General features: G+C 44.3%; 1 protein-coding gene across 1 annotated transcript in view; it reads right to left on the reverse strand.

The window, feature by feature from the left end:
- The window catches only part of LOC124778012 (caspase-like), a 100053-nt gene extending 76053 nt beyond the window's left edge, over positions 1–24000 (reverse strand). The window contains exon 1 of the mRNA XM_047253590.1: positions 23913–24000. Within this exon, the coding sequence (XP_047109546.1) occupies positions 23913–23931 (19 nt within the window). The 5' untranslated portion in view covers positions 23932–24000. The remainder of the gene's footprint in view (positions 1–23912) is intronic.
- Positions 24001–24448: the final 448 nt, after the last annotated feature.

Raw genomic sequence — 24448 nt, forward strand, 5'->3', positions numbered from 1 at the left:
CGGTCGTGGCCACATGCATATTTCAGTCCCTGTGGAGAAAACTCGTCTTCTTCTTCTCCAGATGTCCAGACCGGAGCGGATTCCGTTGTAGACTGCAGATATAATTTGATGATACTCATGGCTGCATACCGGGCCTTCCTAAACTGAAAGCTGCTGTCCTTACTTGTTATCTCGACAAGTAGTCGGATCTCCACTGCATCAATCCCAGAAGGTGTTCGATTGCTGCAACACCTTTGTGCCATCGTAGTTCATGTCATGCCAGTTGGAGATGCAGTGCTCTGCCAAGACGCACTTTGTTGGCTGTACGTTGTCTGTGTGAAGTTTAAATTCAGTGCGTCTCTCCTGTAACGTCCGAATGGTTTGGTCCACCTAATACATTTCCCCACACTGGCAAGGCATGGGGTAAACTACACTACTGGCCATTAAAACTGCTACACCACGAAGATGAGGTGCTACAGACGCGAAATTTGAGCGACAGGAAGAAGATGCTGCGATATGCAAATGATTAGCTTTTCAGTGCATTCACACAAGGCTGGCGCCGGTGGCGACACCTACAACATGCTGACATGGGGAACGTTTCCAACCGATTTCTCATACACTAACAGCAATTGACAGGCGTTGCCTGGTGAAACGTTGTTGTGATGCCTCGTGTAAGGAGGAGAAATGCGTGCCATCGCGCTTCCGACTTTGATATAGGTCGGATTGTAGCCTATCGCGATTGCGGTTTATCGTATCACGACATTGCTGCTCCCGGTGGTCGATATCCAATGACTGTTAGTAGGATATGGAATCGATGGGTTCAGGACGGTAATACGGAACGCCTTGCTGGATACCAACGGCCTCGTATCACTAGCAGTCGACATGACAGGCCTCTCCTCCGCATGGCTGTAACGGATCGTGCAGCCACGTCTCGATCCCTGAGTCAATTTGCAAGACATCATGATGGTCGCATCCGTGTTTGGAGACATCGGGGTGGACGCACATTGGAAGCGCGTATTAGTCATCGTCATACTGACGTATAACCCGGCGTGATGGTATGGGGTGCCATTCGTTACACGTCTCGGTCACCTCTTGTTCGCATTGACCGCATTTTGAACAGTCGACGTTACATTTCAAATGTGTTACGACCCGCGGCTCTACCCTTCATTCGATCCCTGCGAAACACTACATTTCAGCAGGACAATGCACGACCGCATGTTGCAGGTCTTGTACGGACCTTTCTGGATACAGAAAACGTTCGACTGCTGCCCTGGCCAACACATTCTCCAGATCTCTCAGCAATTGAAAACGTCTGGTCAATGTTGGCCGAGCAACTGGCTCGTCACAATACGCCAGTCACTACTCTTGATGAACTGTGGTATCGTGTTGAAGCTGCATGGGCAGCTGTACCCGTACACGCCATCCAAGCTCTGTTTGACTCAATACCCAGGCGTATCAAGGCCGTTATTACGCCCAGAGGTGGTTGTTCTGGGTACTGATTTCTCAGGATCTATGCACCCAAATTGCATGAAAATGTAACCACATGTCAGTGGTAGTATAATATATTTGTCCAATGAATACTCCTTAATCATCTGCATTTCTTCATGGTGTAGCAATTTTAATGGCCAGTTGTGTACGCTTTTTCGGAATCCTAACTCGTCTTTGCTGATCCTAATAAGGTTTTCGTATTGCATGGAGGGCGAAATAAGCACTTGATATTGTAGTTTCGGATCATTCTGCCGATCTTTGCCGACGTGTTCCGGACGGACAGTAAAATCGGTGTCGCAGCCGATCTGTCTTCGTCCTCGGCAGACTGCGATCTCGGCTTCTTCGGTCTCAGTGCACGTTTTATGTGGAGGTTCTTGTAACGTTCGTGCGGAACACGGCCTGTAAGTGCTGCATTTCATCTGCTAAGCTGTCATGGTCCGAGAATTCGCGAGCTCTGTGCACCCGTGTGCCCGGGCATCTTCTCGCTGGGAAGGAACATGACCGCTGGAGGCATGCAGGTACCAACCCGCATGTGTCAGTTTGCGATACATACTGTGTCCTAGTGATCCATGTGGTCTTCGCTTGATGAGCACTTCCAGAAATGGGATCAGGTGGATTTTTCAACCTCCATCGTGAACTTGGTATTCTGGTGGCAGCGATTTCATGTGCTGCAGGAAGCCTTGTAGGCGATGCCGTCCATTACGAATTCATCGTCTACATGTCGAAAAAATCAAATGGGTTTGGAGACTGCCGACTGCAGGGCTTCTTCTTCAAAAGCCTCCATAAAAATATTGGCCGCTATTGGTGACAGTGGGCAGCCCATCGCTACTGCACCATACGGTCGTAGTGGTTCCCATTGAACAGGAAGTACGTTGACGTAAGCACGAATTCGAACACTTTCGTTAGCGTTGGTCCGAACATTTCTCCTGTGAGGCTTAACGAGTCTCTCAGGGATACTCTAGTAAAGTGGGCTACCACGTCGAAGCTTAAGATGAGCTCGTCGTAGCCCAAACGGATGTTTTGCCCCTGCTGGACGAAGTTCGCCGAATTTCTTATGTGCTGCAGACATTCGCCCGCAAACGGGCTGAGCATTAACGGCAGGTGTTTTGCTAATTCATATGTTGGTGCTCCATTGTTGCTCTCGGGGTGTTGTTTTGGGGGAAGGGACCAAACAGCGAGGTCATCGGTCTCATCGGATTAGGGAAGGACGGGGAAGGAAGTCGGTCGTGCCCTTTCAGAGGCATTTGCCTGGAGCGATTTAGGGAAATCACAGAAAACCTAAATCAGGATGGCAGGGCGGAGATGCATTCGTTCCATGTTGACTTCAGGTAGTTAGTAAAGTCTGGAAGGGGTAGCTGATCGTGGACGAAGATTCTTCCTCCTATTCTTATCTGGAAAGTTGTGCTGGAGAAGCTCAATTGTCTTCCTTTTCAATCTGTTGGTAGGCTCGACCTCAGTTCTCCTATAGGCGTCGCCTTCCAATGGGTCGTCAGTTTTTGCTTATATAAGTTACGTGGTAGCAGGACTGTTCAATTTCCCTTTGTTGCTGGGAGGATGAAGGATGACATTCTCGACATCTTCACGGTGCCGTTTCAGTGCTTTTCTCTCTCCCTTTGAGATGTTTGGCTTCGGGGGGGTGGGGGGGGGTCGCTCTAGTAAGTTCACAGCATGTTTTCCGTCGTATTTCCTCTGAAGCATCACGTGGAAGTGCAAGAGAGGTCAGTTCCACTGCGTTATTGAATTGCGCTGTTGATATTGTTGTTGTCGGCATCGGTGCGAAATTTAGTCCCTTTCCAAGTACAGATAATTTAGCATCGTCAATTATTTTCTCTATACAGTTTATGACAGTTCTCTGAGGTTCTCCTTTCGGTGGTTTGGCTACAAGCCATTCGTATTTAGCAGTTTCCTGGTGGCTGATTGCCATGACCTGTTGGCTTGAGACCAGCTAACTGCATCTATCCACTCACAAAACCAAACAGCACTCAATAGTTTCGGTGTTGCAAGACAAAAAGGAAATCCTACGAAAGTGGTTATTTTGTGAAGCACTTCCAAGAGAATGATCGCTTGTTCATTTGATTCCACTAGACATGTCACAACCATTACCTTAGAAATCAGAGAATAGAGAAACAGTTGAATGCTTATGATGTAGAATAATTTGTTTGCCACAAGTATCAACTATATCAGGAAAACCTACCGAAAACGTCGCATCAATCTTCATCATGACAGTTCCAGCTGTCAGGCAATAGTCAGTTAATTATTTCACGTCAAAAGACATAAAATTAATCACAAACTATTAATTCTAATATAAATTTCGCGATAGACAAAGAGAAAGGAGGTCAAATTTCATTTTTGGTTGTACAGGTAGTTAAAGAACTCAACGAACTTCAGGGTGGAAAGTTTACAGAACGCCCACTCATACGGACAGATACCTTCAGAGAAATTTCAGTCACAATGGCGAGCAGGACAAGGAGTGATAAAAACGTTGACAGACCGAACTGAAAGGATATGTGAACCACAGTACTTGGTGCTCGATCATTTAAAAATTGCCTTCAGAAGAAACGGCTACCCGGACAAAGAGATAAGCAGGACACTACGCCATAAAAGTTCTGGTGCTTCTAATGTAAACGAAACAACTAAGGCGGAAGTTTACTTCCCATTCGTCAAAACAGTTACAGATCGCTTCAGCAGCGTGTCCAGAAGACACGATATTGACGCAGTGTTTAAACCAATATGAAAAGCGCGCGTATATTTTTGAACATTACAGGGGACCTACGCTCGGCGCTTGCTACAGTGTAAGTATAAAAAGCCCTTTGCACATACGGTTAAGGGTATATAGGAGATGAACAACTGTCGTCTTTGCAACATGGATAAAATGGTATTAGCAGATTACGCAGAGAAACTAGGGAACACCAAAATTTGTTTCTCTGGCTCAAATGGCTCTGAGCACTATGCGACTTAACTGCTGAGGTCATCAGTGGCCTAGAACTTAGAACGAATTAAACCTAACTAACCTAAAGACATCACACACATCCATGCCCGAGGCAGGATTCGAACCTGCGACCGTAGCGGTCGCTCGGCTCCAGACTGCAGCGCCTAGAACCGCACGGCCACTCCGGCCGGCTTTGTTTCTCTGACACTATGTTTTCATCAAGATCCAACCATTACTATGCTAGGATGTACAGAAAGGACATTGAAATTCAGAAGCAAGAAACTACTTTAACAGAAATGAAGCAGGACTGTAGATAAGTTGTTTGCCCTAATGAAGAAAAAAAAAAAAAAGCTAACAGCGCCAAATATTTCTCACTACAAATTTTTCAATGTTTGACAGCTGTCTGATGACGTCATTGATCCACCGTTGTGTGGATTCTCATCACCATTTCAATACTTTGAGTACATTTGTTTATGAGTTACCATTCTTAGAAAAGAAAATACTTTTCCGTTATTTGTTCTCGCGCATGCAAAAGGGTATTAATTTTAGTGGTGAATATTTTTGGAAACAGTAAAACGATTTGTACTAAGGAAGCGTTTTTTGCTGGTTCCGTAAACACGTAATAGACTGCCCTCGTACTTAGCCATCTGTATGTTGAATTAAATGTGCTTGCAAACAGTAGAAACAATTTTAAATCGAACTGCAGTTATTTCTCCTCTCCCCTTGACTATTACTTACCCCGTCTCAGCTCATTCCTTATTTGGTAGAGGTATAGATCGTCGAAACAGAGTACTTCGAAGCCAAGACTTCTGAACATACCACGAAGAGCATCTCTGTCGACTTTTGTGCCAAGCCTATCTTTTGGTTGGTGGTTCCCATCTGCACACCGACGAACGTCAAATACCTCGTGGCTGAAGATGAGGGCTACACCGCGCTCCCGGTTGCCCATGAAGTACTCCTCAGCTTCGCGGGAGACACCAGGGTTTGGCAGAACGTTAGAGGAAGTTGGTATCGACTCCGCCTGTCTCCGCCTGAAACCAAACAACTAATTACTTGGTGCTTATCGCAATATACGGTAGCTCTGAACTCATACCAACTTGCAGCATTTTATAGCAGTCTGCAAATTATCCATTCACCAGCGAATCTAATGAATCAAACAAACTGGTATGGGATTAAAGCGGACTGTGAGGCAACGCAGAGTTGAACAGTTTGTAGTTCGCACTAGTCTAGCAGTTCGTAGTTCATCCAAGGGATTAATTATTGAGAAAACAGTTGGCTGTAACTGAGAGACAAGCTGAAATGGTGGAAGTTGGCATCTGACAGTCGCTACCTTATTCTCGTCACTACCGCTAATGAAGCACCACTCATGTAGCTTGACAAAGGGCCTTGTCGTCATTTAAAGTTTACGCAGCTGCTACTAGCGAAACAAATTGTCTGTCTCATACTCAGACAGCGCAAAAATACGGAACCCACGATATTATCTAATATGACGAATGTGGGCTGTGTCAGTGAAGAGAAGACGGAGATCAAAAGCCAGACTCCCTTCTGAAGGGTCAAAATATTCAGCTGGAAGAGTAAATAATTCAGACAACGAAAGGATGCGTTGACAGTTGAACAGACAGAGTAAACACATGATTAAGAAAAGTGTTGTAAAATACGTAAATGAGAAGTCTTCGGAATTGTATGTACTTAATTTAAGTGACGGTAAATCTAGAACTTAAGGATAAATTCAAAAGCACTCACAGATATGAGAAGGACTGCCAACCAACGGGAAAGCTTTATCTCGGCCAGGGTGCAAGGCCTGCGAGATACGCACAACACAGGTGAAAGCTTGACGCAGCTTGGCAACTTGGGTAGGGGTAGTGCGGTAGGAGACTTTCGCTGAGAGTAGAGCATCCAGTGTCTCAGTATTATTTAATCAAAGCAAATTTATTCACTATGCTGTGTTTGTAGAAAGCTGGGAAATCCCGTTTAGATCCAGCAGTTGGTATTGTAGACTATTCAGCCGTTACAAGTCACGCTGCCCGGGGTGCACCACGTGGAGGCTAGTGTGCTTTGCATCGAGGCAGTGAATAACATCGTATCCACTTTAAAATTTCCAGTATGGAAATTATAAACCTCTATAAGCCTCCAGGCCAAGCTTGAAATGACAACACAGTCCGAGATATCCAACACCCTGCAGTCATCATGGGAGACAACTATCGCAGCACTCAATGGGGATACAACTATACCAAACAAGGTGGCGAAGAAGTATCCAGATGGGCGGAGACACAGAATACTTTTCTAATATATGACCCCAAAGACAGGAGCACATTTCACTCTGCTAGTTGGGGTGGAGACTACTGCCCAGATTTGTGCTTCGTCACAAAAGATGTACAAAATGCACCTTTACTCTGCAACAAGAATTTCCCTCGCAGCCAACATAGGCTTGTTCTGCTCAACGTGGGGACACAAATTCCTGTCATCAGATCGATTCCTAAACCCCGATTGAATTTTGGTAAATCTAACTGGGAGAACTATACTTCTGAGCTAGAGTTTAACATTCAATAGATTCCTCCAAAAGCAGAAAATTTGGGGGTGATTTGTGGGCTTGCTTATATTCATCGCCGGAAAGTACGTCCCCAGGGGCTATCGGAAAATATACATTCCTGGATGGAGCCGGGAATGCACTGACCTGTATAACGAATACCTGGAGAATGCCGACCCTGATGTCGCTGACGAGCTTTCGCAATGTTTGGACTCAGCTCGCCAAGAGAAATAGCACAAATTATTGAATGAAATGAGTTCCGAACATTCCAGTAGAAAGGCGTGGCACTTACTGTCAAGACTGGGTGCGACTTCAATGAAAACATTACACAATACTGACTATATAAGACCCAATGATGTTACCAACAGAATTTCGAAACTTACGAGTAGAACGCCAGAGACAGAGAAAAAGAAAACCAGAGAAATCATAGCAGAACTGAACTGCGTCAAAGGAAGAACACGTGGCACTGATACCTCAAAGAATTTTGGGACACCCGAGATCTCCAAGGCCATTAAGTACAGAAAAACAGGGAGAGTTGCAGACATCGACGGCGTATACCCAGAATTTCTTAAGCGTAGCGGCCCAACTGCTCAACGATGGATGACAGAATTCTTCAACGACATGTTACAGACTGGAAGCCTGCCAGTCCCTTTTAAGAAAACCAAAATCATAGCAATCCTAAAACCGGGAAAGACAGGAAAGCACCCTGAACTCTACACATGATGATGATGTTTGGTTTGTGGGGCGCTAAATTGAAGACTACAGACCCATAGTTCCCCTGAGCGTCTGCTATAAATTGCTCGAGAGGCTCATTCTCAAAAGAATAAAACCCACTGTTAAGGAGAAGATACCAGTTCAACAGGCTGGCTTTAGATATAAGAGGAGCTGCAGCGACCAGGTACTAGCAGCAACCACACGTATCGAAAGGGGCTTTGAAGAAAAGAAAAAATCCACAGCTGTATTTATTGATCTATCGTCTGGGTATGACACAGTATGGAGACAAGGAATGCTACTGAAATACTTATGCATCATACCTCGTAAAAAACTGGCCACACTACTTAACAACATGCTGGCAAATAGACACATCGAAGTACACCTCAATGGCAAGAAAAGCCGCAATTACCAACTGAACGACGGCCTTTCCCAGGGATCAGTTCTTTCTCCTGTGCTCTTCAATGTGTACGTATCTGACCTACCAATCTTCAACTCTAAAAGTTCATTTACGCCGACCACATGTGTTTAATTAGCCAGTCTGTCGACTTCGAGACTTCAGGAATTACTCTTGAAAACGACCTGAAAAAGATGGATGGATATTTTCAAGTTGTTGTTGTTGTGGTCTTCAGTCCAGTGACTGGTTGATGCAGCTCTCCATGCTACTCTATCCCGTGCAAGATTCTTTATCTCCCAGTACCTCCTGCAGCCTACATCCTTCTGCATCTGCTTAGTGTATTCATCTCTTGGTCTGCCTCTACGATTTTTAGCCTCCACCCTGCCCTCCAGTACTAAATTGGTGAACCCTTGATGCCTCAGAACATGTCCTACCAACCGATTCATTCTCCTAGTCAAGTTGTGCCACAAACTCCTCTTCTCCCCAATTCCATTCAATACCTCCTCATTAGTTATGTGATCTACCCATCTAATCTTCAGCATTCTTCTGTAGCACCACATTTCGAAAGCTTCTATTCTCTTCTTGTCTAAACTATTTATTGTCCATAAAATACTGATATCGACAAATGCATACAATATCAAGTCACAGACACTCCTGGAAATGGAAAAAAGAACACATTGACACCGGTGTGTCAGACCCACCATACTTGCTACGGACACTGCGAGAGGGCTGTACAAGCAATGATCACACGCACGACACAGCGGACACACCAGGAACCGCGGTGTTGGCCGTCGAATGGCGCTAGCTGCGCAGCATTTGTGCACCGCCGCCGTCAGTGTCAGCCAGTTTGCCGTGGCATACGGAGCTCCATCGCAGTCTTTAACACTGGTAGCATGCCGCGACAGTGTGGACGTGAACCATATGTGCAGTTGACGGACTTTGAGCGAGGGCGTATAGTGGGCATGCGGGAGGCTGGGTGGACGTACCGCCGAATTGCGCAACACGTGGGGCGTGAGGTCTCCACAGTACATCGATGTTGTCGCCAGTGGTCGGCGGAAGGTGCACGTGCCCATCGACCTGGGACCGGACCGCAGCGACGCACGGATGCACGCCAAGACCGTAGGATCCTACGCAGTGCCGTAGGGGACCGCACTGCCACTTCCCAGCAAATTAGGGACACTGTTGCTCCTGGGGTATCGGCGAGGACCATTCGCAACCGTCTCCGTGAAGCTGGGCTACGGTCCCGCACATCGTTAGGCCGTCTTCCGCTCACGCCCCAACATCGTGCAGCCCGCCTCCAGTGGTGTCGCGACAGGCGTGAATGGAGGGACGAATGGAGACGTGTCGTCTTCAGCGATGAGAGTCGCTTCTGCCTTGGTGCCAATGATGGTCGTATGCGTGTTCGGCGCCGTGCAGGTGAGCGCCACAATCAGGACTGCATACGACCGAGGCACACAGGGCCAACACCCGGCATCATGGTGTGGGGAGCGATCTCCTACACTGGCCGTACACCACTGGTGATCGTCGAGGGGACACTGAATAGTGCACGGTACATCCAAACCGTCATCGAACCCATCGTTCTACCATTCCTAGACCGGCAAGGGAACTGCTGTTCCAACAGGACAATGCACGTCTGCATGTATCCCGTGCCACCCAACGTGCTCTAGAAGGTGTAAGTCAACTACCCTGGCCAGCAAGATCTCCGGATCTGTCCCCCATTGAGCATGTTTGGGACTGGATGAAGCGTCGTCTCACGCGGTCTGCACGTCCAGCACGAACGCTGGTCCAACTGAGGCGCCAGGTGGAAATGGCATGGCAAGCCGTTCCACAGGACTACATCCAGCATCTCTACGATCGTCTCCATGGGAGAATAGCAGCCTGCATTGCTGCGAAAGGTGGATATACACTGTACTAGTGCCCACATTATGCATGCTCTGTTGCCTGTGTCTATGTGCCTGTGGTTCTGTCAGTGTGATCATGTGATGTATCTGACCCCAGGAATGTGTCAATAAAGTTTACCCTTCCTGGGACAATGAATTCACGGTGTTCTTATTTCAATTTCCAGGAGTGTAGAATAAAACAGTAGATGATGTATTAATTCCATACTTTACTGCATGGAATTAATACATCATCTATTATTTTATTCTATATGACTTGATATTGTATACATTTGTCGTTATCAGTATTTTATCTTATAATCACTATTATACATATATATATATATATATATATATATATATATATATATATATATATATATATTATACATATATATATCATATATTTTATATATATATCATCTATCTCAAAATGCGCCAGATGTAATCTGATGCTGTATTACTGATGTAATCTGACGCTGCATTTAAAGCCATAGGAAGTAAAAAATAAAAGAATGCAACTTTGAGAAAATTGGACCACGATGTATCAGACACCGTTCTCACCTAAAACGTGTGTGCGTAATATGACTACGCAGCGTACGATTAGCTTTTTGGGGAACTTACTGGCCTACTTTATAGCAGTGTTTGTTACTGATTATGGATTTGTCACGACAAGTTGTCATAGAATGCTATGTCAAGGTCCTGATATAATGACAGAGGTCTCATCTTCAAGGTTAAATGGATTAATGCGCCCAGTTAAGCTAACTACACTTGAAAATTGTCAACAACAGCTTCACTTTTCGTTATAATTGATTGTCTTTGTTCAATTTAAGTAATAGACAGTGAAGTAAATTGTCTGTTTAGTTTTTGTTCAGTTACATACAGGGGATGTATCCTAATCAATGGCTTAATCGCATAAATAAATAAATAAAAAGTCTCGATAAACAAGGGCTCTCAATCGCATACCTTAAGAGCGTCCTCATAGCTCTTAAGGTAAGCAATTTAGAGCCTATGCTTACCTGACGTCTCTTTCATTGTTCAGCTCCACACTGCCACCTCTGAAAATATGGAAAGCCGAGAGTTTGCAGCAGAAGAGATTTGGTTCATAGTGTCGAAGATGAAGAAGTGTTCATAGCTCTTAAGGTACGCTTTTTAGAGTCCACTTTTGCTCATACTTTTTTACTTGTAGTATTGTGACTTTCAACTGTACGCGTTGACGCCCTTAATTATGATACACTCTGTATAATCAGTTTTGTTAAGGCGAAAGGTTTTGTGGATCAGGAAAAATTAACTTATTATTAAGTTAATTGCATAACTTTACGCTTTTCTTGTTACTCAAATGGTTCTTTTATTATTCGTTTTTGTTGACACGTTGCTTCCTAAATATGGCAACTTCACTAAGCGAATTCCCCATCTTGCGATACTAATGAATTAACATGAGAGCAATTTGCATGGAATGGCAATCGAATCTCAATGTAGACAAGTGTAATGCGCTGCGAATACATAGAAAGAAAGATCACTTATCATTTAGCTACAATACAGCAGGTCAGCAAATGGACGCAGTTAATTCCATAAATTATCTGGGAGTACGCATTAGGAGTGATTTAAAATGGAATGATCATATAAAGTTGATCGTCGGTAAAGCGGATGCCAGACTGAGATTCATTGGAAGAATCCTAAGGAAATGCAATCCGAAAACAAAGGAAGTAGGTTACAGTACGCTTGTTCGCCCACTGCTTGAATACTGCTCAGCAGTGTGAGATCCGAACCAGATAGGGTTGATAGAAGAGATAGAGAAGATCCAACGGAGAGCAGCGCGCTTCATTAGAGGATCATTTGGTAATCGCGAAAGCATTTTGGAAATGATAGATAAACTCCAGTGGAAGACTCTGCAGGAGAGACGCTCGGTAGCTCGGTACGGGCTTTTGTTGAAGTTTCGAGAACATACCTTCACCGAGGAGTCAAGCAGTAAATTGCTCCCTCCTACGTATATCTCGCGAAAAGACCATGAGGATAAAATCAGAGAGATTACGGCCCACACAGAGGCATACCGAGAATCCTTCTTTCCATGAACAATACAAGACTGGAACAGAAGGGAGAACCGATATTGGTACTCAAGGTACCCTCCGACACACACCGTCAGGTGGCTTGCGGAGTATGGATGTAGATGTAGATGTAGAAATGTCCAATGTGTAGCTCTAGGTTAAGCTACAACGGTACTAGACAATGTAGCTACTGTTTAAAGTGTGTCTCATTTCTTGAACATGTTAATAATATACAAAATAATAAAAACAATTCGACGTTCAATCTCCTACCCCACTAATGAATGCAGTACAGTCCTCAAGAAACGAGACACATTTTTAACTGTAAGTACTTTTGCGTTTCACTTTCAAACTTTTATGTGAAGTGTTTTAGATCCAAATCAATAAGTGTAAACCAACACCAGGTAACATTTCACAACACCCACTGAAGATGCCTTTTTAATTAAGGCGAAACACATTTCGGTGATTAAAAACATTATTCAGAAGCATTAAAAAGGCGCTTTTATTGACACATGTTATTTAGCTTCTACGGAAAGTAGTCACTTGTTTCCTGTATACAGTGGTATCAACGACAATCAGCTACACAGAGCCTCCGACATTTACCACCAAAAGATTTATATAGACAGTATCATTCATAAGTACTTCTATGCTTTTAGAAGATAAAAGTGTCAAAACTGCCAGACCTACAGAAAATAAAACATATCACAGGACAGAGCATCTCGAATGTTTTGATTCTTCATAAACACCATGCCATAGATGCAGATGCAGAGAAGCAGGCGCGTCACAATATGCAGACATTCCCCTAATCCACTCCGTATTGTCGAACTGAATTACAGAAGTCAACACCCGCAGGCAGGCAAACCAGTGAACATATTTCCAAAGTGGGCTGCTGTTATAGCAGCCTCATGCATATCGCAAGCACATACTGTTCCGGTGTAACGACAACCGCCGACACGAGGATCAAGAACGTAACCGCAGAGAAGGCTGTGAGACGACATCAGCCAATAGAAGGCTGCTAGGACCTCACCACGACAGGAGCGGCCCCTATCCGAAGAGAATATAAGCGCCGTTCCTGCCAGGCTCGGCCGGACAGTGGAAGGCGCGCACTAGCGGGGGCACCAGCAGACCTGAACTAGAAACCGCGCACCAGAAGGGCCATGATTAGTGATCCATATGAACTCGTGTGAGTTACTCGCATAGACATTGTACACAACGAAGAACATTGATTATATGCATGTCGCCAGTTGCTTGCGACCCAAAGTTAAGTATTGTCAATCTACACTATTGGCCACTAGAATTGCTACACCAAAAAGAAATGCAGATGATAAACGGGTATTCATTGGACAAATATATTATACTACAACTGACGTGTGATTACATTTTCACACAATTTGGTTGCATAGATCCTAAGAAATCAGTACCCAGAACAAACACCTCTGGCCGTAATCACGGCCTTGATACGCCTGGGCATTGAGTTAAACAGAGCTTGGATGGCGTGTACAGGTACAGCTGCTCATGCAGCTTCAACACGATACCACAGTTTATCAACAGTATTGACTGGCGCATTGTGGCGAGCCAGTTGCTCGGCCACCATTGACTAGGCGTTCTCAATTGGTGAGAGATCTGGAGAATGTCCTGGCCAGGGCAGCAGTCGAACATTTTCTGTATCCAGAAAGGCCCCTACAGGACCTGTAACATGCGGTCGGGCATTATTCTGCTGAAATGTAGGGCTTCGCAGGGATAGACTGAAGGGTAGAGCCACGGGGCATACACATCTGAAATATAACGTCCACTGTCCAAAGTGCCGTCATTGCGAACAAGAGATGACCGAGACGTGTAACCAATGACACCCCATACCATCATGCCGGGTGATACGCTAGTATGACGATGACGAAAACACTCTTCCAATGTACGTTCACCACGATGTCGCCAAACGCGGATGAGATCATCATGATGCTGTAAACAGAATCTGGATTCATCCGAAAAAATTACGTTTTGCCATTCGTGCTCCCAGGTTCATTGTTGAGTACACCATCGCAGGCGCTCCTGTCTGTGATGCAGCGTCAAGCGTAACCGCAACCATGGTCTCCGAGCTGATAGTCCGTGCTCCTACAAACGTCGTCGAACTGTTGGTGTAGATGGTTGTTGTCTTGCAAACGTCCCCGTGTGTTGACTCAGGGATCGAGACGTGGCTGCACGAGCCGTTACAGCCATGCCTGTCATCTCGTCTGCTAGTGATACGAGGCCGTTGGGATCCAGCACGGCGTTCCGTATTACCCTCCTGAAGCCACCGATTCCATATTCTGCTAACAGTCATTGGATCTCGACCAACGCGAGCAGCAATGTCGCGGTACGATAAACCGCAATCGCAATAGTCTACAATCCAATCTTTATGAAAGTCGGAAACTGATGGTACGCATTTCTCCTCCTTTCACGATGCATCCCAATAACGTTTCACCAGGCAACACCGGTCAACCGCTGTTTGTGTATGAGAAATTGGTTGGAAACTTTCCTCATGTCAGCACGTTGTAGGTGTCGCCACCGGCGCCAACCTTTTGCGAATGCTCTGAAAAGCTAATCATTTGCATATCACACCATCTTCTTCCTGTCGGTTAAATTTCGCGTCTGTAACACGTCATCTTCGTGGTGTAGCAATTTTAATGGCCAGTAGTGTACTTCATCGTAATAAAAACCATTGTTGTGATTTGTTTGTATGTTGTCTACCTATCCGAGAACAGCTTCCTAGCCACCCTATAAGACACGTTTGGGCAGGATCGCATACATACTAATGCCTGCTGCATCAAAAAAAATCACCTGTAATGTAACTGAAAAGCTAGGAGTGTGATCTAGTGAGCAGCAATGGCCCTGTAACCCTCACTTGGGTACGCCTGAAGTTACTTACACATCTGAAGATTTGCATTTTTGGATCTACGTGATTGTTTCAAAGTACTAAGGAGTCCTGAATCCACTTAGAAACCTGATGCGATATTCCATAAATTAGTATTTTTTCAATAAGCAACAGCGCAGAATTTTACCAAATGCCTTCCCATAGTCAACGAACACACCTTCAATTTGGACACTGTGATAAATTTCCTTTTGGATCTCATGGACGAGCAGAACTTAGTTTCACTCGATCACTGCTCATATATGGTGCTATTAACAGTGGGGATTTACGGCCTTCATAGGCCAAATGTTCCATTACTAAAATCAGCGGTATAGTCCTGTAACACATCTGTCCGACTGCTCTTCTTGAAAACAGGAATGGGCTTCATCTATTCGCAATGGATCGCTTCGTTGCTCCAGCGAGGTTCAATACAATGCTGTTAGAAGGAGAATGGATCGTGGTACTAATGTGTTTCTGGGCGGTTGGTTCATAAATTCGTTGTCTGATCAGAGTTTTTTTGCTTATTTCAGTGATTTCCTCGCTTACCTGTTCTCACCGACAGTGTTGGGTGCTTTAGTTCAAGCTTCTATGTAATAACAGTAACGTAAACCAAACATATGTACCTCAAAATAGTTATCAACGGTCATGAAAGACTCTGCCCTCGTGCACCCTCAAATATACGTCGTCAACAGTACACCTCAAGAGAGGTCTATTACATTTCTCTCTAGCTGACTAGAAGCTGCGCTGGACGATTGTGACAAATTTTGAACTAGCTGCACAGGTTAGTGCATGATCTCGTCTAGATACACTTCGAACTTCCTAGAAGTTACGTGAGGCTACTGCACGTAAATGGATACGGAACGTTGCTCGTTTTTGGTACCATACCTTGCAACCACTATATACTGACGACAAGTCAACTTCATTTAAACACCTAAACTAAGAACTGTTTATTGTAATCTTACTAAGTATTTTACGTAAATGACCTCCCGTCTTATCTTGAGAAAGTGTTGTAATCCATTTGAATGAGAAATTAAGCTAGGTGAATGGAAGGTAGAGTTAAGTTCGTTGTTGGATCTCTTAAGACAGGTAAAGATCTAGACGCTGACTTATTGAAAAATGGGAGCGTATTAGAAATCAAACAGTAGCAGTACGAACTCATATGGCTGGAAATGCAACTGTTGGAGAAATTTGTGCGTGACATTTATCTAGTAGTGCATGTCCAACGGCTATTAATGGTCACGATGCTGATTATTGTAATTACGTGTAGTACAAATGTGCTAACATTTTACCATCAAGCACACGTGTGTTCCAAGGACACATCTAACACCACTACCTCATCTCTTACACACAGGTGACGTCCCAAGTCTCCCTCCTCCCTTATCTCGTGTAACTACTCCAGTACCCTGGCGTCGCCTTCTGTTCTGCCATCAGTTACACCTTTTACTCACCCCGAGAGTCCCACCATCTTCCTCTCACGAGTTTATCTCCTAGCATAACCAATGGTTTCTCTAGATAACCCCTTCAACATACTCTGGCAACAATTACAGCAACAAATAACCCTTGAATTCTGCCCCCAAGGCCTTCATCTACCAATTTTCCTTACAAAACACTAACATACCTAAGGATAACACTCGATCAAATGGCTTCAAAGCAACGTATAATGTAAGTCTTTTGTGCCAGCGTGCCGTATTTGAGGCCCCAAGACACTAACAGACTACTGATTGCGATTGCTTCTTGTTGTTAATTTCTGTCGTGTGCACTCAACGGATGCTTTAAAAAGTAAGTGTTACAGTGATTTCGTGGATACGAACAGCACAGTGTCAGGAGGGTATTTTTAGACGTTTCTCTGGTCTTAAAGGCATATTTGGTCTAGTTAGACGATTGATTTAGCGTCGTAAATGTAAACAACAAGAGAAGTATGTAATATAACAAGGTTGTTCGTAATTCACTATTGTCCTCAATATGGACTAAGCCCTGTTCTCTTCCCGAAGACATTGTGAACATATTTTACGATATTTGGTCTGTTTAAAATCTTTCCTTCTCATTGCATTGGAGTGGAGAGCTTTTGGAGTTGGACTGATAGGAAATCTAAGGTCGAACGACTGAAATACGACCACTACGTAAAAGTGATCACCACAACCAAAATTCGTGTATGTGAAAGAAAATATCGTTTGAACGAGTCAATAACGAATGAAACGTAATTCCTTTGCTCTTTTGGCTATAATCAGAATCATCAGGTTGGTTGTCTTGATCAAAACACATCCACTAGAAGCAAATGTTTAGGACAAATGACATGGCGGATGTCGCTTTCAAGTCATGACAGTTCCCCTTATTATACCTTCATGGTTATTTTTTATTCTTCGAATTGGTCAGAGAATGTAACGATTAATTCCGCTTACGTAGTAACGCAGGTGTATCACTTTGTGTGTGCGGACTCTTACCTAATGACCAAGGGGGTGAAATTCATGTAGGGACTTCCTGTAAGATCTTGGTTCGCTGCCAGGCCACTTGGAGCGCTGGAAAGTTATCAATCCTTTCTCATGTCATTTTCTTATTGAGTGAATTAACGTCTCCCATATTTGTTTTGTTTCGTTGTAAGCAGAAGATGGTTTCATAACATGGTGTTCCTAATTGCGACTCTTTGTTCGTGTTGCACTCTTTGAATTGCATCATAAACATACTGTTCGCATTCTGCTTTATTTTTGCTCGCATCCATAATAAAACGTGTGGTAAGTGATTCATTATTTGTTTAAGTTTCCTGTAAAATGGAAGGTTTCTTTACATAGTGTTCTGTGGACTCACGTACATTTATTCCTACTTACGAATCTGTGTGTGATCTGTCGATTTGACTGTGTTGTACTTTATTTTCGCTTACATCCGATATTCGTACGTTTTCGCATTTAAAGGAAAAATTTTGACGGAACTGGTATTCAGCTTTATTACATCTTGACACGGAGTGAGTACGTAATACTGCTTTGAATGGAGTTGCTTCCTGCCACGACGTCACTTACAAAATTTTGCGTAACTGTGAACCACAACTGCTCAGAGCCATTTGAACCATTTTTTGAACTTCTATTAGTTAGATTTCTGTAATCTTAACGTGTATAAAAACCGCTGATAATTTGAAACGTCTTTTAGCCCACAGGGACTTTTTGCTTTACACGTATATTCTTTGTATTTTCTTATGATTTCTCTCAGCGTGTTTTTCAATGCCTTGTAACTATGATCAATGTAAGAGTTTACGGTACTAGCACTACCGGAAACAAAAATTTTGTGCCTTTAGTATGTTGCCATGTGCATGCTTACGCCGTGGTTGGAACCTCCACTGCATTTGCTATTTTCATCTCAGTTAGATTTAATTCGAAGTTCACTCAGGTTTACACATGTTCATTCTTTCGGTATATAAGTTAGTCTACGAGAGGGGGAGGGGGGAAGTGTGTACAGAGAAATTACGTAACGCAAATTGTTATTGACTGCCGAGCAATGTCAGGGGTGACTGCTACGGTCGCAGGTTCGAATTCTGTCTCGGTCATGGATGTGTGTGAAGTCTTTAGGTTAGTTAGGTTTAAGTACACTACTGGCCATTAACACTGCTACGCCAAGAAGAAATGGAGATGATAAACGGCTATTCATTGGACAAATATAGTATACTACAACTGAGATGTGATTCCATTTTCATGCAGTTTGGGTCCATAGATCCTGAGAAATCAGTTCCCAGAACAACCATCTCTGACCGTAATAACGGCCTTGATACGGATGAGCATTGAGTACCGCAAGACCGCTACGGTCGCAGGTTCGAATCCTGCCTCGGGCATGGATGTTTGTGATGTCCTTAGGTTAGTTAGGTTTAACTAGTTCTAAGTTCTAGGGGACTAATGACCTCAGCAGTTGAGTCCCATAGTGCTCAGAGCCATTTGAACCATTTTGAGCATTGAGTCAAACAGAGCTTGGATGGCGTGTACAGGTACAGCTGCCCATGCAGCTTCAACACGATACCACAGTTCATCAAGAGTAGTGACTGGCGTATTGTGACGAGCCAGTTGCTCGGCCACCATTGACCAGATGTTTTCAGTTGATGAGAGATCTGGAGAACGTGCTGGCCAGGGCGGCAGTCGAACATTTTCTGTATCCAGAAAGGCCCGTACAGGACCTGCAACATGCGGTCGTGCATTATCCTGCTGAAATGTAGTGTTTCGCAGGGATGGAATGAAGGGTAGAGCCACGGGTCGTTACACATCTGAAATGTAACGTCCACTGTTCAGAGTGCCGTCAATGCGAACAAGGGGTGACCGAGACGTGTAACCAATGGCACCCCATACCATCATGCCGGGTGATACGCCAGTATGGCGATGACGAATACACGTTTCCAATGTGCGTTCACCGCGATGTCGCCAAACACGGATGCGACCATCATGATGCTGTAAACAGAATCTGGATTCATCCGAAAAAATTACGTTTTGCCATTCGTGCTCCCAGGTTCGTCGTTGAGTATACCATCGCAGGCGCTCCAGTCTGTGATGCAGCGTCAAGGGTAACCGCAGCCATGGTCTCCGAGCTGATAGTCCATGCTGCGGCAACGTCGTCGAACTGTTGTTGCAGAAGGTTGTTGTCTTGGAAACGTCCCCATCTGTTGACTCAGGGATCGAGACTTGGCTGCACGATCCGTTACAGCCATGCGGATAAGATGCCTGTCATCTTGACTGCTAGTGATACGGGGCCGTTGGGATCCAGCACGGGGTTCCGTATTACCCTCCTGAACCCACCGATTCCATATTCTGCTAACAGTCATTGGATCTCGACCAACGCGAGTAGCAATTTCGCGACACGATAAACCGCAATCGCGATAGGCTACAATCCGACCTTTATCAAAGTGGGAAACGTGATGGTACGCATTCTGCTCCTTACACGAGGCATCACAACAACGTTTCACCTGGCAACGCTGGTCAACTGCTGTTTGTGTATGAGAAATCGGTTGGAAACTTTCCTCATGTCAGCACTATGTAGGTGTCGCCACCGGCGCCAACCTTGTGTGAATGCTGTGAAAAGCTAATCATTTGCATATCACAGCATCTTCTTCTTGTCGGTTAAATTTCACATCTGTAGCACGTCATCTTCGTGGAGCAGCAATTTTAATGGCCTGTAGTGTACTTCTACGTTCTAGGGGACTGATGACCTCAGAAGTTAAGTACCATAGTGCTCAGAGCCATGTCACGGCTGTAACATTAATTGTTAATATACAAAAGTCATGGGCCGCAACAAGCAGTAAAGATGGTTTCCATTTTTCAATAAGTTGATTTGCTGGTTATCAGTGAGAAGTATTAGCATAAAAACACTAAAATTTCATTCATCAGTCAGAGATGAACCGTAATTAAAAGTACCAATGCTTCACTTGGCCTGTCTTTTATGTACTTCATATATAAACTCTTTGCTCATGCATGTGACGTACATACAATGAAGCGCCAAAGAAACTAGTGTAGCCGACGTATTAAAATATAGAGATATTTAAACAGGCAGAATACGGCGCTGCGGTCGGCAAAGCCTATATAAGACAACAGGTGTCTGGCGCATTTGTTAGTTCGCTTACTGCAGCTACTATAGTAAGTTATCAAGATTTAAGTAAGTTTGAACGTGTTGCTATAGCCGGCGCACGAGTGATGGGATCCGGCATCTCCAAGGCAGCGGTGAAGTGGGGATTTTCCCATACCACTATTTCACGAGGGTACCGTGAATATCAAGAATCCAGTAAAATATCAAACCTCTGACATCGATGCGGCCGGAAAGAAGATCCTGCAAGAAAGGGACCAAAGACGACTGAAGAGAATCGTTTAATGTGACAGAAGTCCAACCCTTCCCCAAAAGTGCTGCAGATTTCAATGCTGAGCCATCAACAAATGACACCGTGCGAATTATTCAACGAAACATCATCGATATTGGCTTTCGGAGCGAAGGCCCACTCGTGTACCCTTGGTGACTGCACACCACAAAGCTTGAGGCCTCGCCTGGGCCCGGCAACAGCAATATTGGATTGTTGATGACTGGAAACATGTTGTCTGGTCGGACGAGTCTCGTTTCAAATAGTATCGAGCGGATGGACGTGTACGGGTATCGAGATAACCTCATTAATCCATAGACCCTGCATGTTAGCAGGGGACTGTTCAAGCTGTGGTGGACGCTCTATAATGGTGTGGGGCGTGTGCAGTTGGAGTGATATGGGACCCCAGATATGTCTAGAAACGACTCTAACAGGTGACACATAGGCAAGCATCCTGTCTGATCACTTGCATCCATTCACGTCCATTGTGCATTCCGACAGACTCGGGCAATTCCAGGACAATCCGACACCCCACAGGTCCAGAATTACTACAGAGTTGCTCCAGGAACACTCTTCTGAGTTTACACACTTCCGCCACGAAACTCCTCAGACACGAATATTATTGAGCGTATCTGGGATGCCTTGCAACGTGCTGTTCAGAAGAGATCTCCTCCTCCTCATGATCTTGCGGATTTCTGAACAGCGCTGCAGGATTAATGGTGTCAGTTCCCTCCAGCACTACTTCAGACGCTAAGTCCAGTCCATGCGACGTCGTGTTGCGACACTTCCGTTTGGTCACGGAGACCCTCCACGATATTAGGCAGGTGTACCAGTTTCTTTGGCTCTTCATTGTATCTCAGATGCAAGTATCACTTGACAGTAGCTTAAAAACCGAATAAAATATGTAGCGAATGTCAACAAATTTTAATTTTGAGAAAAAGTTTGCAGCCCGGATGGATTTAATCTGGAACAAGTTCGAATGATTAAATTTTTGTATCTGTTGTATTCTCTAACATTAAGTATTCATTGCTAAAAAGATAATGAGAGTTGAGTAACGACGATTTCATCAGTCGTGTGGACAGCTGTTGAAGCAACTATACAGGGTGGTCCATTGATAGTGACCGGGCCAAATATCTCACGAAATAAGCATCAAACGAAAAAACTACAAAGAACGAAATTCGTCTAGCTTGAAAGGTGAAACCAGATGCCGCTATTGTTGGCCCGCTAGATGGCGCTGCCATAGGTCAAACGGACATCAACTGCGTTTTTTTTAAAATAGGAACCCCAATTTTTATTACATATTCGTGTAGTAAGTAAAGAAATATGAATGTTTTAGTTGGACCACTTTTTTCGCTTTGTGATAGATGGCACTGTAATAGTCACAAACGTATAGGTACGTGGTATCACGTAACATTCCGCCAGTGCGGACCGTATTTGCTTCGTGATACATTATCCGTGTTAAAATGGACCGTTTACCAATTGCCTAAAAGGTCGATATCGTGTTGATGTATGGCTATTGTGATCAAAATGCCCAACGGGCGTGTGTTATGTGTGCTGCTCGGTATCCCGGACATCATCCAAGCGTCCGGACCGTTCGCCGGATAGTTACGTTATTTAAGGAAACAGGAAGTGTTCAGCCACATGTGAAACGTCAACCACGACCTGCAACAAATGATGATGCCCAAGTAGGTGTTTTAGCTGCTGTCGCGGCTAATCCGCTCATCAGTAGCAGACAAATTGCGCTAGAATCGGGAATCTCGAAAACGTCGGTGTTGAGAATGCTACAGCTACATCGATTGCCACCCGTACCATATTTCTATGCACCAGGAATTGCATGGCGAAGACTTTGAACGTCGTGTACAGTTCTGCCACTGGGCACAAGAGAAATTACGGGACGATGACAGATTTTTTGCACGCGTTCTATTTAGCGACGAAGCGTCAGTCACCAACAGCGGTAACGTAAACGAGCGTAATATGCACTATTGGGCAACGGAAAATCCATGATGGCTAAGGCAAGTGGAATATCAGCGACCTAGGCTGGTTAATGTATGGTGCGTCATTATGGGAGGAAGGATAATTGTCCCCCATTTTATCGATGGCAATCTAAAAGGTGCAATGTATGCTGATTTCCTACGTCATGTCCTACCGATGTTACTACAATATGTTTCACTGCATGACATAATGATGATGTACTTCCAACATGATGGATGTCCGGCACGTAGCTCGCGTCCGGTTGAAGCAGTATTGAATAGCATATTTCATGACAGATGGATTGGCCGTCGAAGCACCATACCATGGCCCGCACGTTAACCGGATCTGACGTCCCCGGATTTCTTTCTGTGGGGAAAGTCGAAGGATATTTGCTATCGTGATCCACCGACAACGCCTGACAACATGCGTCAGAGCATTGTCAATGCATGTGCGAAAATTGCGGAAGGCTAACTACTCGCTGTTGAGAGGAATGTCGTTACACGTATTGCCAAATGCATTGAAGTTGACGGACACCATTTTGAGCATTTATTGCATTAATGTGGTATTTACAGGTAATCACGCTGTAACGCATGCGTTCTCAGAAATGATAAGTTCACAAAGGTGCATGTATCATATTGGAACAGCCGAAATAAAATGTTCAAACGTACCTACGTTATGTATTTTAATTTAAGAAACCTACCTGTTACTAGCTGTAGGTCTAAAATTGTGAGCCATATGTTTGTGACTATTACAGCACCATGTATCACAAAGCGAAAAATGTGGTACAACTAAAACATACATATTTCTTTACGTACTACACGAATATTTAATAAAATATGGGGGCTCCTATTTAAAAAACGCAGTTGATATCCGTTTGACTCATGGCAGCGCCAACCATAGCGCCATCTGGTTTCCCCCTTCAAGCTAGACGAGTTTCATTCTTTGTAACTTATTTCGTTTGACGCTTGTTTCGTAAGATATTTGGCCCCGTCACGATCAATTGACCACCCTGTATATGTTAACAGTACTTTGACAACACTTTTTGCTTTCTCATGAAATTCCTTATGCAATTTCTTATGCAATTCCCGTAAATTTATATCTAAGGAAGAAGAGTTAGCACTGTCATAAAAAGTGACAAATTAGATAAGCATAAGGCTGTGACCTTGGTGAATTAGAGTTGTTGGGAATAACGAAACCGTATTAAAAAATTTATCAATGATTTGTACTTCATAAATGAATAACAGAACACGTAACGCTGGTATGTTTCCGGCACACGTCAGTGCTTGTTTACCTACCTACCGCTGTCGTTTCCATCGGGTTTGGCGTCCACAGCGTCGTCAGCCATGTTTTGGTTGGGCTGGCGGGCGATGTCCACTTCGTCCATGAGTCCTCTGCCGTTAGAACCGTAGCGATCCATACTTCTCCTAACAGAACCTTCTTTCTTCTTTAATGTACGTTATATTCTGCAAGAAGCGATCCATACTTCTCCTAACAGAACCTTCTTTCTTCTTTAATGTACGTTATATTCTGCAAGAAATGAAAGAAATACAGAAAAACGAGTCCGCGGTTTTACATCTATTCGAGGAGCATCGTCCTACAAGGATCCTGTAAAGTGTATGCCTGAGGGTACTTTTCGTTTTACCGTCTGACAGGGTTCCCTCTTACTTGAGTCATAGATGGAACATGGAATGAATGTTAAATGTCTCTTTGTGTGTTGTTAATCATGTCTTATCTTCGGCTGGCCTAAGTGACCGAGCGGTTCTAGGCTCTGAAGTCTGGAACCGCGCGACCGCTACGGTAGCAGGTTCGAATCCTGCCTCGGGCATGGATG

Source organism: Schistocerca piceifrons, chromosome 1, assembly GCF_021461385.2.
Source record: "Schistocerca piceifrons isolate TAMUIC-IGC-003096 chromosome 1, iqSchPice1.1, whole genome shotgun sequence".
Taxonomy (NCBI): Eukaryota; Metazoa; Arthropoda; class Insecta; order Orthoptera; family Acrididae; genus Schistocerca; species Schistocerca piceifrons.